The sequence below is a fragment of the Pipistrellus kuhlii genome, unplaced genomic scaffold, assembly GCF_014108245.1.
Source record: "Pipistrellus kuhlii isolate mPipKuh1 unplaced genomic scaffold, mPipKuh1.p scaffold_m20_p_4, whole genome shotgun sequence".
In the NCBI taxonomy this organism is placed as follows: domain Eukaryota; kingdom Metazoa; phylum Chordata; class Mammalia; order Chiroptera; family Vespertilionidae; genus Pipistrellus; species Pipistrellus kuhlii.
Window position 1 is genome coordinate 38,617,649 of NW_023425540.1, and position 12,945 is coordinate 38,630,593.

At 43.9% G+C, this 12,945-nt stretch overlaps 1 protein-coding gene across 5 annotated transcripts in view; it reads right to left on the minus strand.

Moving 5' to 3' along the window:
- Nucleotides 1-12,945, minus strand: part of SERINC5 (serine incorporator 5) — a 96,999-nt gene that overhangs the window by 21,529 nt on the left and 62,525 nt on the right. For all 5 annotated transcript variants that reach the window (XM_036408803.2, XM_036408801.2, XM_036408804.2 and 2 more), the window contains 3 exons: nucleotides 8,560-8,738; nucleotides 7,983-8,065; nucleotides 6,038-6,131 (listed from right to left, as the gene is read on the minus strand). In XM_036408803.2, coding sequence (XP_036264696.1) covers nucleotides 6,038-6,131; nucleotides 7,983-8,065; nucleotides 8,560-8,738 — 356 coding nt within the window. The remainder of the gene's footprint in view (nucleotides 1-6,037; nucleotides 6,132-7,982; nucleotides 8,066-8,559; nucleotides 8,739-12,945) is intronic.

Genomic DNA, 12,945 nt, shown 5'->3' on the forward strand with positions numbered 1-12,945 from the left:
ATACTGAAAAGATTCTGTTTTTGACACAAATGTACTCATCCTTATATAATGACTGTCCACAGGCTTTCTGAGTGTGAATTACCCTGGGACGGGTTTTGGCAGCATTATGACAAAGTGGCTCTTTGCTGGAGCTCGCTTCCCGTTGCCCCTATAAACCCAGAGACTGGAGGTGCCATGGTGCTCACCCCAGCGCAGCCAGCGGCTCCTGCGGAAGCCCCTTTGGTCTTCAGGGAGAGGAGCGAATTAACTTCTCCCAGAGAGAGACCTCAGCTCTGTGATCGCACTCTGAAAGGCAGGCTCTGTAATAGTTCTGCTTCTCCAAAGCAATGCCAAGTGTGATTAAGGGGAAATATGACACTAAACCAACGGGGAGAAAGTCAGCCAGGGGAGAGGAAGCATTTTAAGGGGATGTACAGTGAAGAATCTAAAGGAGATGAATATGCCTTCCACTTTACCACTGTTATTAAAGGGAGGGGAGACGTTAGTGGCAGTTTAACAAGCGAGGGCGATTGTTCAGAACAAAGAAAAGGGAGGGCTTATAGACGCTAAATGAAGAGGACGGAGCAATGGGAAGAATGCCTTGAATCACCGTCAGCTGCCTTCTGATCACACTGCCCTTTGTAACCACATTCTCACAAACCTTCAGGGAAAGCAACTTGCTTACTAATTTTGCAAAACTGGAAAGTGATCAAGCAACCCAGCTAAAATATTCTAACGACGAAAACCTTACCGCAGCCAGAGACAAAGGAAAAAGGGAGGGAAAGGCCAAAAAGACAATGACCACTATATTCCTGAAACGGAGCCAGGCACTCCAATGACCACAAAAGTGTTCTAACATAAAAGGCATGCAAAGGAAAGGAGAAAAACGAGACTCGAGAATGGGGGGGGGGGGGGGGGGGGGGGAGAAATCTAAGAGCCAAATAGTAATGAATGACACACGGAGAGAATGAATTATGTAGAAAAAGGTCAGCACTGCTGACCAGCGTGTGGGTGGGGCCCACGTGTTTCTCCACTAGCCTTCTGGGTGATATTATTAACATATGGAGAACTTCCTTACAGTTAATTTATGCTTATATTTCCAGTTTAATCTTCAACCCTAACCTCTCCTCTCAACTCCAGTCTCATAATATCCAACGGTTCTGCATCCTCGCTTGGAAATCTGATCAGTATGGCCAACTTAACAGGTCCAGAGTAACTTCCCAATGGTCAGATCTTATTTGGTCTTGCCAACCTCAGAAAATGGCAACTCCATCCTACTCCTTATGTGTGGGGGGTGGGGGGTGGGGGGAAGGAGGTGGTGGTGGTGCTGGGATGCGTTAAAGGAAAGAACTGCAGTGGCTCTGTCTTTCCCTGCTGCTCTCGCTCCCCTCCGCCATGCCACCATCAGCAGCAGATTCTACTGGTTTCAACCTCAGAGTGTCAGACTGACTGCTGCTGACATCTAGCTCCAAGCCACCTCAGCTCTCACCTGGATTATCTCCCACTGGCCTCCTGACTTGCACCTACAACTCCCACTAATCTTTAGATTAAATTAGATTATGTCCCTCCGGTGCCCCTTCTATTTTATTTTTTATCCTCACTGGAGGATATGTCTTTTTCATTGATTTTTAGAAAGAAACATTGACGTGAGAGAGACACATCCATCAGTTGCCTCCTGTACGCTCCCTGACTGGGGATGGAACCCACCGCCTTTCAGTGTACAGGATAACACTACAACCAATGAGCCACCCGGCCAGGGCCAGTCCCCTTCTAGTTCATTGGGTGGCCTCAGAAGCCCTACATGATCTGGCCTAGTGCCAAGTGTGACGTCATCTCTTACACCCCGCCCTCACCGCTGGCGTCCAGCCACAGAGGACACTCCTTAGCACACACAGCAAGGGCCCAGCAGCCCTGCTCAGGCTCTCCCCACTTCCTCCATCGCCCTCACACCTCATCAGGAAGCCTTCCCCTGCCCGCTCTCCCCAGCTCCCACCCCGGCTATCTTTTTCTCCAGAGCACTTTTCACCATTGTACCTATTATTTATTTGCTTGATTAATCAAGATGATTATCTCTCCTCCCTCTCCCCCCCCCCCCTCCTGCCCAGAGGAACGTATGCTCCACAGAGCAGGACATGTACATGTGCTTTCTAGTTTACAACTATTAATAAAAGGATGGGAGACATCAGTGGTGGTTTAACAAGCGAGAGAAATTGTTCAGAACAAAGAAAAGGCAGTGCTTATAGACGCTCATTGTTGTTCATGTGCTCTACTGTGGAGGGGCTGGCAAACAGCAGGCACTTGACTTGGTGCAAGGACTGTCGATGCTACAAAGAACTCAGCGGTCATGTTAGCAGGTAATGCAGCTCCAGATTCAGCTGGTCCCCTGACGACATCTTGTTTTCACAAACCCCTCTAACGAGTGCAGAGACTTATCTTCACCGTGTGGATGCTGCCACAGTCACAGTCCACTGTGAATAAACACTCAGTGAGAGGCACTGGAGATTAGAACAGGACCAGGCAGCACAGCAGAGAGCACGGTCACAGCCGCAAGCAGCTTCCAGGTGGGAGAGTGAACTGGGCTCAGGCTTGGGGTCAGTAAACTAAACAATATAAATTAAAAGTATAGAAAATGGGTCTTTGTGAGAAATACCTGAATATACCATCTACTTTTTATTTCAGTTTTGATACGGAATTGACCCTTCTACCCACAAAATTTCAGCTAGGAATTATTAAAAACAAGACAACAGACCCCAAATGAAGTGCTTTATGCTAAGGCACCAAACCAAGACAGCCTAATTGCAATTTGGCTTTCCCGGAAGTAAGAATCCTAAACCAGTCAATCAGGAAGCACCTGATTAACACCATTAGGGAATCTGCCTGAGAGACCTCTGCCATCCATCCCCCAGAGGAGAGGAGCCCTACAGTAACTGGCCCACTTCCCCCTGTATAACTTCCTTGTTCCTGCTCCCTTCTGCCTATAATGGTCTCATTCTGCCCGGCTCCTTGGAGCTCCCTTTTATCTGCTAGCTTGGATGTTGGTCAATTCAAATCAATTTTCTGCTCAAATAAACCCTAAAACGTCTTTAATATGCCTCAGTTTGTCTTTTAACAAAAGCACAAAACACACTAACCATCTAGTCCAAACACATCACTTTACAAGTGTGAAAATGAAGGTCACAGAGGCCAAGAGACCTGCCTACAGGGAAACAGCGAGCTGGAGAGTGAGGGGCTGCACCGTCCACACCCCCTGGTTTCCAGGCCATCACCTTCCTCCCCCACGGCCTTCTCCTTCTCAACGTCTTCACAAAAAGGAAAACAAGGGAAAAGTACTTTAGTTGTTCCATGAAGAGTGATCTGAGTAGTCTATTTTCTAGACTAACCTGTAAGCAAGAGACTGTTTAAAAAAACACAGCAAAAACTCTAGAAAAACTCCATTTTTATGTAAGTGAATTTACATAAAAATAAAAATATGAGTGAGCTTCCTAGCTTAATCCTAATTTTAGGCAAACCACCCAACCGACTATAAATATGTTGACAAAGGGGTTTTGTTGGGATATTGGCCTCAAAGCCGGGAAAACAGCAACATCATTGTTGCAAAGCTTTTAAGCCATTCTGACTGAGTGGTTTCTGGAAAGTTTTTAAAAGCAAAAAAAGCTCTTCCAAAAAGCCTGTTAAGAGTTGGCATTGATAACCAGTCCCAGAAAATGGCTTCAGCATCAATCAAAACATTAAAATCAGAGTGAAAAAGCCCAAGAATTCTCAAGAGAAGATGATATTCAGTGGGCAAATCAGGGACTCAGTATCGAAGATGTTAATATTTTATCAGGAAGTTCCTTATTAGAAGAATATTTGGGGAAATTTTAGGAGAAATTTTGAATGACACATGCTAATAAGAAATTCAGAGTGAAAGTACAGTAAGACTTATCATGGAAAGAGTGATATGTAATCAATTACAATGCATTTCCAATTTATTGTCACAGTTGAGAAAATTAGGGTCACATAAAACTATAGTCACCCATTTGACTTATCTTTAGGAAAACTTTGCTGCCTCAAAATAAGATGGAGTAGAGACCTCAAATATAAACTACTAGGTTTCAGGGATGACTCAAAAAACAGGATAGCATGCCCTAGCTGGTTTGGCTCAGTGGATAGTGTCGGCCTGTAGACTGAAGGGTCCTGAGTTCAATTCCAGGGCACATGCCCGGGTTTTGGGCTTGATCTCCAGTGGGGGACATGCAGGAGGCAGTCTATCAGTGATTCTCACCTTTGATGTTTCTATCTCTCTCTCCCTTCCTCTCTGAGATCAATGAAAAAAATTTCTTTTATTTTTATAAAAAGCAAGAAAATAAGCACAAACTTACATATGAGCACTTTTTAAAACTAGAAATTTTTCTTATCTTAGAGATTAAGACTTGAAAAATACCAAAACATATCTGTATTACTACTTGTATTCGATTTGCTGTCAACATTTTAGAAACTGGCCATAAGCATTTGGATACATACTCCAATATTTCCCAAATAATAAAAAAATGATTGTCCTGGCTGGACAGCTCAATTGGTTAGAGTGTTATCCTGTTATGCCAAGGTTGTGGGTTTGATCCCCAATCAGGGAACATGAAAGAATCAACCAATGAGCCCTAACCAGTTTGGCTCAGTGGATAGAGTGTCGGCCTGCAGACTGAAAGGTCCCAAGGTTGATTGCGAACAAGGGCATGTACCTTGGTTATGGACACATCCCCAGTAGGAGATATGCAAGAGGCAACTGATCGATGTTTCTCTCTCATCAATGTTTCTAACTCTCTATCCTTCTCCCTTTCTCTCTGTAAAAAATCAATAAAATATATATTTTTTAAAAGAATCAACCAATGAATGCATAAATATGTAGAACAAGTTAATGTTTTTTTCTTTCTGTCTCTAAAATCAGTGAATAAAAAATTTAAAAAGTAGCCATGGTTAAAAATAATAATAATAATAATAATAACAAAATTATTAATGCATCTCATGATTCGATCTTTAAAAAATAGCAAAATAAAATGGCAGGCAATGAATACCTCCAACCTGAGAACTATAATCAGAATGAAAAGTATTTTGAGAAAATTTAGACAGTATATTTTGTTTTGTCCAAAATAAAATTCACATTCATCTAAAACTTTCTAATCCCTTCCCTCTCCCTCCCCCCAAAAAGTATAAAGTAATCTGATGCCAACAAAATAACAAAAGCCTTACTGGGTACAAAAGGCAGTCATTATCATTCATATTTTGTAAGTAAAGTAAGACAGAGAGTCTAAGTGCTTTGTCCAGAGTCACAAAGAGTCAAGTTGCCCTTAGGACGCAGGGGGTTGGACCCTTGTCTGGCCGCCATTTCCTCAACGTAGCTCAGCAAGAATAAAAACCAGTTATTAATAGTCTGTCATTTCCCACTTATCCTGGGATAGGAATTCCACTTCCAGGGCACATAGAAAGAGTCTGTGTTCGTCAAACACAGGCTGGCTTTCTAAGGTAGCACAACACATCTTCCTAACAAAGGCATCCTTCTACACCCACGCAGTGGTGAACAAACATAAACACTTTTTTAAAGGAGAGAATTATTCCATCGCATCTTTGCAGAAAGGGCACCTCTAGCTTCAAAGTATTATTATTTTTCCTCTCTCCTAAGGTTGGAAGCCCAAGAGGAAGCCTGCCCAAGTTTTCAACACAGCCACAGAGCTGGGGGTGGGAGTGGGGGGGAAGTGCCTCCAGTGGGGCTGAGTGTGGCCAAGTCACACTGCTGGTTGACTCAGAGCCCAAATGAGAGAGGGCAGGGAAAAAGAGCCAAAAGGTGAGAAGAAATGAAGTAGGAGGAAAAAAGGCAGAAAGAATCGACAAGCCAAATGGGGGAGAAGTAAATGAACAAATCCAAAGAGCGAGAGCAAAGGCAGAATGCTGGCAAAAACTGTCCCTGTGGCAGGCAGGCTCTCCCGCCAGGACACTCAGAGAGAGCTTTTGTCGGCGATGTGCTGTGGGCAGACTCTGAGTCAACGAGTGAGTTTTCTTGGAAGCTTCCCATAAAGGCACATACCAGTTCTTGTTCCACTTGTGTGCGAACTCCACGAGCAGGATGAGCTGGATGCCGATAAAGAGGAAGGCCCCGATGGCTCCCACGTAGCGCCAGGCTGCAAAAGAAGGCCCCCCCAAAAGGAATGACACCACTGTTCCGAGTAATGAAAGAGGGTAATGAATGACCACAGCCCACTTTTACTATATGCTTACTGGACCTGCGACACATTTAATTCCCACACACGCGTAGTATTATTAGACCACTTTATAGATGAGAAAAACTGAGAGTCTAAGTTGACAAGGTCCCTTAGCCAGGAATGGGTGTCACCGGAGGTGAACCCAGACAGTCTGGCTCTGGTGCATCCAAGCCTAACCTCCACGTTACAACTGCCAGGTACTCTAACAGACGCAGCAATTCATAAAGTCAACACGGCCCACAACTGAAAAGGAAAAGCACACATTGCCAGAAAAGCCACGGGCTCTAATTTTATTGGATAGGGAGGCACCGGTGTCTAGTAAGGAAATGAGGCTCAGACTTGGGGACCAAGGACGCAGACCCTACTTTGGTTCCATGTCACATCCCTGGGTTCCAGCCTGTCTATACACATGACTGAGCTGGACTAGTGGATGCTAGGTCCCTTCCCATCCCAAAGATATTACTCTAATCCCGTGGTCGGCAAACTGCAGCTCACGAGCCACATGCGATTCTTTGGCCCCTTGAGTGTGGCTCTTCCACAAAATACCACGGCCTGGGCAAGTCCATTTTGAAGAAGTGGCATTAGAAGAAGTTTTTAAAAAATTTGGCTCTCCAAAGAAATTTCAATCGTTGTACTGTTGATATTTGGCTCTGCTGACTAATGACTTTGCCGACCACTGCGTCTAACACATAAAAGGACGTCTGTCGGAAAGAGAAAACCAGCTAACAAGCATTTTAGGTAAAGACAAGACTTCCTTAAGGAGAACATAAAATTAGTGTGATCTTGAAAAAGCTGGACCTTCTTCCTCTGAAGGTCTGTCGCTGTTCCTCATGGCCTGACACAATGGGAACACTTCCACCATCTTAGCTAGGAAAGCGAATTCATGTGGGCTGAACGGTGCTCGAACCGCTGAAATCCAGGCCTGTTTCCTCCCTAACGCATATGAAGAAGGGCTATGACGAAAGGCTTCGTATTAAATTGCCTTTGGTGTGTTCCATCGATACGGCACACAGCCCAGTGTTCCGCAGCTTCGCGGAGGGTAAGCTTAGAAAGGGAAGGGGCCGAAAGCGGTTTGGCTCAGTGGTAGAGCGTCGGTCTGCGGACTGAGAGGTCCCGGGTTCGATTCCGGTCAAGGGCATGTACCTTGGTTGCGGGCACATCCCCAGTGGGGGGTGTGCAAGAGGCAGCTGATCGATGACTCTCTCATCGATGTTTCTAACTCTCTCTATCCTCTCCCTCTCTGTAAAAAATCAATAAAATATTTAATAAAAAAAAAGAAAGAAAAAAGAAAGGGAAGGGGAGGCCTCTCTCCTCTCATTGGAGCTGCGGCAGGTTTGAAGGCTGAGAAGCCCATGTTTGGAGCCCAGGCTTTTCGGAGCCACACTCAGAGCGAGCAAGGCCCAGCACGGCTGGTAGGGTCAGGCTGACTTACTAACTGACCTTCACACAAATGTTACGCGCTTCATTCTCCCTTCATGCCAATAACCTTACAATTATCATTTCAATGCTTCAGGCTGCTGAGTAAGGAAAGGTCCTCCCACAGCCTGCCAGGGAGGGAGGGAGTGGGAAGGAACCGGAGGAGGGAAACAGAGGGGAGATAGGGAGTAGGGAGAGTGGATAAAGTGCAGGCAGGTCAGGATTTTTTTTTTTTTTTTCTTTTTAAGCCACAAGAAAGTCAGTAATTCAAAATATCAAAGGCACCCTGGACTGTGCTTTTGATGGTTTTACAAAAATGGGGTAAGAACGAAATGAACAGAAACGCATTTGTACCATTCAGGAAGGTCTCCTGGTCGGGAATGAAGAACGCGCCGGAGCACATGGCCCCCAGGAGCAGGAGCTTGAAGAACCAAAAGCTGGAAAAACAGAGAAAAAAGGAAAAGAAAAAAAAAAAGAGGAAATGTATTTAAATGATATTCAATGAAGGACAAAAGGCCTCTTAGAAGGTAAGCATGTCCCGCCGTGGCTCTGCCATGGGCACTGTTCTCTCCAAATCGAGGGGAAGTAATTAAGTGACTGGAGACTGCCTTTTCCCAACATCAGACGGGCCCCGCGCGGCCTCTGATTGTGCGAAGCCTCGTTTTGTTGCCGGCGTGGAAGTGACCCGGGGAAAGGTCTCGGTACCAGAAATTAACTCTTGTCTCCACTGCCTTTCTCATTATGGCACCAGCGTTACAAACAGGATTCTAGCTCCTGGGCCACCGCGCGGGGACACGTATTGGGTCCCACCCTCCCTAAAACCAGGGCCAGCGAGTTAGGCAGGAGGGAGAGCAGGCAGAGGCCCACGGGTACGGCGGTCCCAGCCTGCGTTGCGAACGGAAGGCCCGGGAAGCGAATGCGGGAGACTTGCCCGTTGTGAATGTAGGCTCTGCAGCTTTTGCTGTTGTTGATGTTTAAGGTCAGGAGGCCGAAGATAAAGAAGAAACAGGCCATTCCGAAGCAGACTCTGTACACCGCAGAGTACCCCACCAGCTTCTCACAGGTGTCCCCGGCTTTAATGCCTTTGCAGATGTCTTCGTAAAAAGGAATCTGAGGAAACAGAGAAAAGCGTCCTCTGTCAGAGCTGGGGAAAGGGGCTGCTGTGAAGAGCTTCAGCGACACGTCACGTCCCATGTGGAAGGCACAAACCCTGGGGAGAAGGCCCTCGCCCAAGGCTTTTCCTTAGTTTCCTCTGAGTCTTTTTTAAAGATTCAGTGCTCATGCTGTACCTCTCAGCCTGTACTTACTCCAAATGAATGTGGAAACCCAGCATCAGAATTTGTAAAAATCACACTTGTAATACATGCACATACATTTTTCTTGAAATGCAGAAATATAGAGCATGAAAGGTGAGAGACTGCTTTCATTCCCACCCCCAAAATGTCCTTTCCTCGGGAGAGTTAACAATTTGGTGAATATTTTTATTAGTTTACATACATAAATGTGTGTGTACATATGTATGTATACACATCCCATACTTATACACAGCACACACATACATACACTGTATAGTGTGCCATATACATCTCTCTCTCTCTCTCTCTCTCTCCTTCTCTCATACACACAAGCATAAACACCACACAAACAGCTTTATTAAGTAAAATAGTATATATATATATTATTCTGTAACATTTTTTTTCATAACTAACAATGAGCTGTGGAGGTCTTTCCCTATTAATACATACAGGCGCACCTTTTTAACCACCATATAATCTTTTAGAGTAAGGCTAGGTTAAATCTGATAGGCATTCCCACACTGATCATTCTGGGAAGGCCTCTTGTTTTGCTATTACAAACACTGATTCAGTAACACTGCTGTGCATGCCTCATGGTACATGTGCCATTATTGATGTGGATAGACTCCAGATCCACAAATGGAATCAGTGAATCAAGTAGCATGTACATTTTAAAATTTGAAGAGATAAAGTCAAATCACACTTTCAAAGGCTGCACCAGTTTATATCCCACCAGAACTACCTGAGCCTGCTCAGGTTCCCAACCTGAACACCTGATTTAAAGGTAAAAAACAGCCCTGGCTGGTTTGGCTCAGTGGATAGAGTGTCAGCCTACAGACTGAAGGGTTCTGGTCAGAGGCACATGCTTGAGTTGCGGGTTTGGTTCCCAGTAGGGGGCGTGGCAAGCAGGGGGCAGCCACTCAATGATTCTCTTTCAATGTTGAAGCGTCTGTATCTCTGTCCCTTTCCCTTGCTCTCTGAAATCAATAAAAATAGATTTAAAAAAAAAAATAACATAAAGGTAAAAAACACTATCCGGTCTCAATGTCCATTTTCCTCATTACTAGTAAGGTTCACTTCTTTTCATAAATTTATGGCCGTCTGTATTTTTCTTTGTGAATTGGCTGTTACGTTTTTCCTTGATCCACTGGAGCTATTTATGCATACTCATCTCCTGATGAATGTTGGCAGTGGTTTATACTAGCCCCATTAGAAGGTTTCAAAGTAAGACCTAGTCATATTATCAGAACTGAAATCTTATATAATGAGAACAAGAAGTATATTTCTATGAACACAGAACATTAAGGATTTAGTCAGTGATTTAAAAACTTATTTATCAACATCAAAGCTGAACTCTCTTCAAAACAGAAAAAAAAAAGTTGAAAACACATAGCTGTAATTCACAAGACAAAAGATAACACAGAGGGGGGGAAATGACACAAACTGGAGATAAAACTAAAACTAAAATTTAGCTTCTTCTCCAGAAAAGATCATAAAGAAACACTCATCACTGAGGCTATTAAGATTTCCATAAACAAAAGGAAGACTAAACTTAATTGGAGTTCATCTTCCAGACCCTCACCTCAGAAAAAGCCTGCAGCCATGACTATACCCAAATCTCAAACACATTTTTCCTAAACAAAACATATTTTCAAAACTACGGCCTCAGGCAAAAAATGCACGAAAGATTTCATAAAGAAATGTCAAACGTTTTATAGTCAGCAATTTTTTTCTTAAGATCCAGGCAAGATGTCAATGCATAAAAAGACACTACTGTATTTTTGACCAGGCTATCAAACAAAGTAGCACACATGTAGGGTTGCCAGAATGTCCAGTTAAGTTGAAATTTCAGATAAACAAGGACCAATTGTTTTAGTTGTACAGGCTTTATTGCTGTGTAATATTCGAATCTTTTCTTCCCTCCCTTCTCTCTCCCACTCTCTCAGCAAAGTTAATTTCTCACACACACCTCAACCACCGCCAACCCTTTCATCTACACCAGCCCATCTTTCATCTTCCATCTTTCACCTTTCACCTCGGGCTCTTCTCCACCTCCTGCCTCAAACCAACTTCTCTCCTCTTCAAATCCATTTTAGGAAGCATGCTGATTAAGAGGCGGGAGCTCCTATCCAATCACCCCCCACAAATGCCCTCCCGTGTTGATTCCCAGAGGCCCTTAGGCTCATCAAAGGGTGAGTATGTGGCAGGACACATTTCATCCAAAAGGAAAGTAGGTAAACAACCCCTGCTCCAGATACTGAGGCCTGCTTTGTGCTCTGCGGGTGACTCAGTCATTTAGCTTTCAGTAAGTAGTGAGAATTTTTAGGCAAAGAACCTCGAGTTGAACAAGCTGGCAGGATTTAGCAAGGAGAATTTGCTCTGATTAAATATTTGCTGTTCCAAACTCCATCCCAGTTTTGGAAGAAGAAAATATACATCACACACACCGTGGGGTGAAGGGGCTGGGCGGGCCTGCTGAGGGTGTTGCCTCTGAAACATGCCTCTGGGCATCCAAGGACACTGCATCTGTGTTGTTTCTGTACAGACCTGAGGGCCATGGCTTCCTCCCAACTCTAAAGTCAATCAAACTGAAGGCCACAAATTACCAGCAAGAATAAACAGCTCACTTCCAACCCTAACTCCACCACTGACTTGGGCAAATTACACACTTTCCTGAGCCTCAATGTCCCTTCTCATACTATGAAATACTACTGCCACCCTGTATATCTGAAACTTATTAGACTGGACAGTTGGACGACCTTCCGGACGAAGCTGAGGCTGTGAGGGCATCAGGCCTCTAGTATAAAATAATATCAAATGCTAAATGTAATTGAAAAATAAAATAATTTAAAGAAAGAAATCGGCCACCCGCCTCATGAAGTTGCCCTGAGAATTAAATCAGTTCATCTTTGGAAAGTCCTTGCCATAGTTCCTAATCCATAAAGCCCATTAAGCAAACTTTCTTAATTCTGAAGTATTACTTTTTTGTAAAAAGAACTTGGAGAAGGGAGCCAGGCACCTGACATGAACCACTGACTGACTGGTTAATGCATTCAGGTTTACACATGGCGGGAAATAGCATCTCAGAACTCCACAGATGCTCTCTTCACTTTCCCAAAGGATTCATATTGAAAGATACAGTATTCACATATGTACTTGTCTTATGAAGACCTAGTCACCACTCAAGTCATGGAAGAGATGTTCAAAACATCAATCTAGAGTTAAATTCAGCCTGGCTGGTGTGGATCAGTGGTTGAGTATCGACCTATGAACCAGAAGGTTATAGTTCAAGTCAGGGCACATGCCTGGGTTTCAGGATCCATCCTTAATGGAGAATGTGCAGGAGGCAGCCGATCAATGATTCTTTCTCATCATTAATGTTTCTAGCTCTTCCTCTCCCTTCCCTCAGAAATCAATAAAGAGGTATTATTATTATTTTTAAAGAATTAAATTCAGCCGAAACCGGTTTGGCTCAGTGGTAGAGCGTCAGTCTGCGGACTGAAGGGTCCCAAGTTCGATTCCGGTCAAGGGCATGTACATTGGCTGCGGGCACATCCCCGGTGGGGGGTGTGCAAGAGGCAGCTGGTCGATGTTTCTCTCATCGATGTTTCTAGCTCTCTATCCCTCTCTCTTCCTCTCTGTAAAAAAAAAAAAAAAAAAAAAAAAATCAATAAAATATATTTTTTTTTTAAAAAAAGAATTAAATTCAAAAAGATGGGAATAGGAGAAAATCCACATAATCTGTGTACATAGGAGAAATCAAAGTTAGGCCCCATAACCAACTTTTATCTCAGGCAAATAAATATGGAAATGGAGAAGAGGAAGGTGACAAGCATGTTCCCGTAATATCAAAGTGATATTTGGGAGAGATGAGAATATGGCATATTAACAAAGTCAATGATTCTTCCATTCCATTATATCAAATTTCTAGGGCACTGAATGAAACTAAGATGCAAAGATAGCTTTGGGCAGCTCAGCATGAGTAATGTCATAAAAACTAGAAGAACTAGATCCGCATGTTC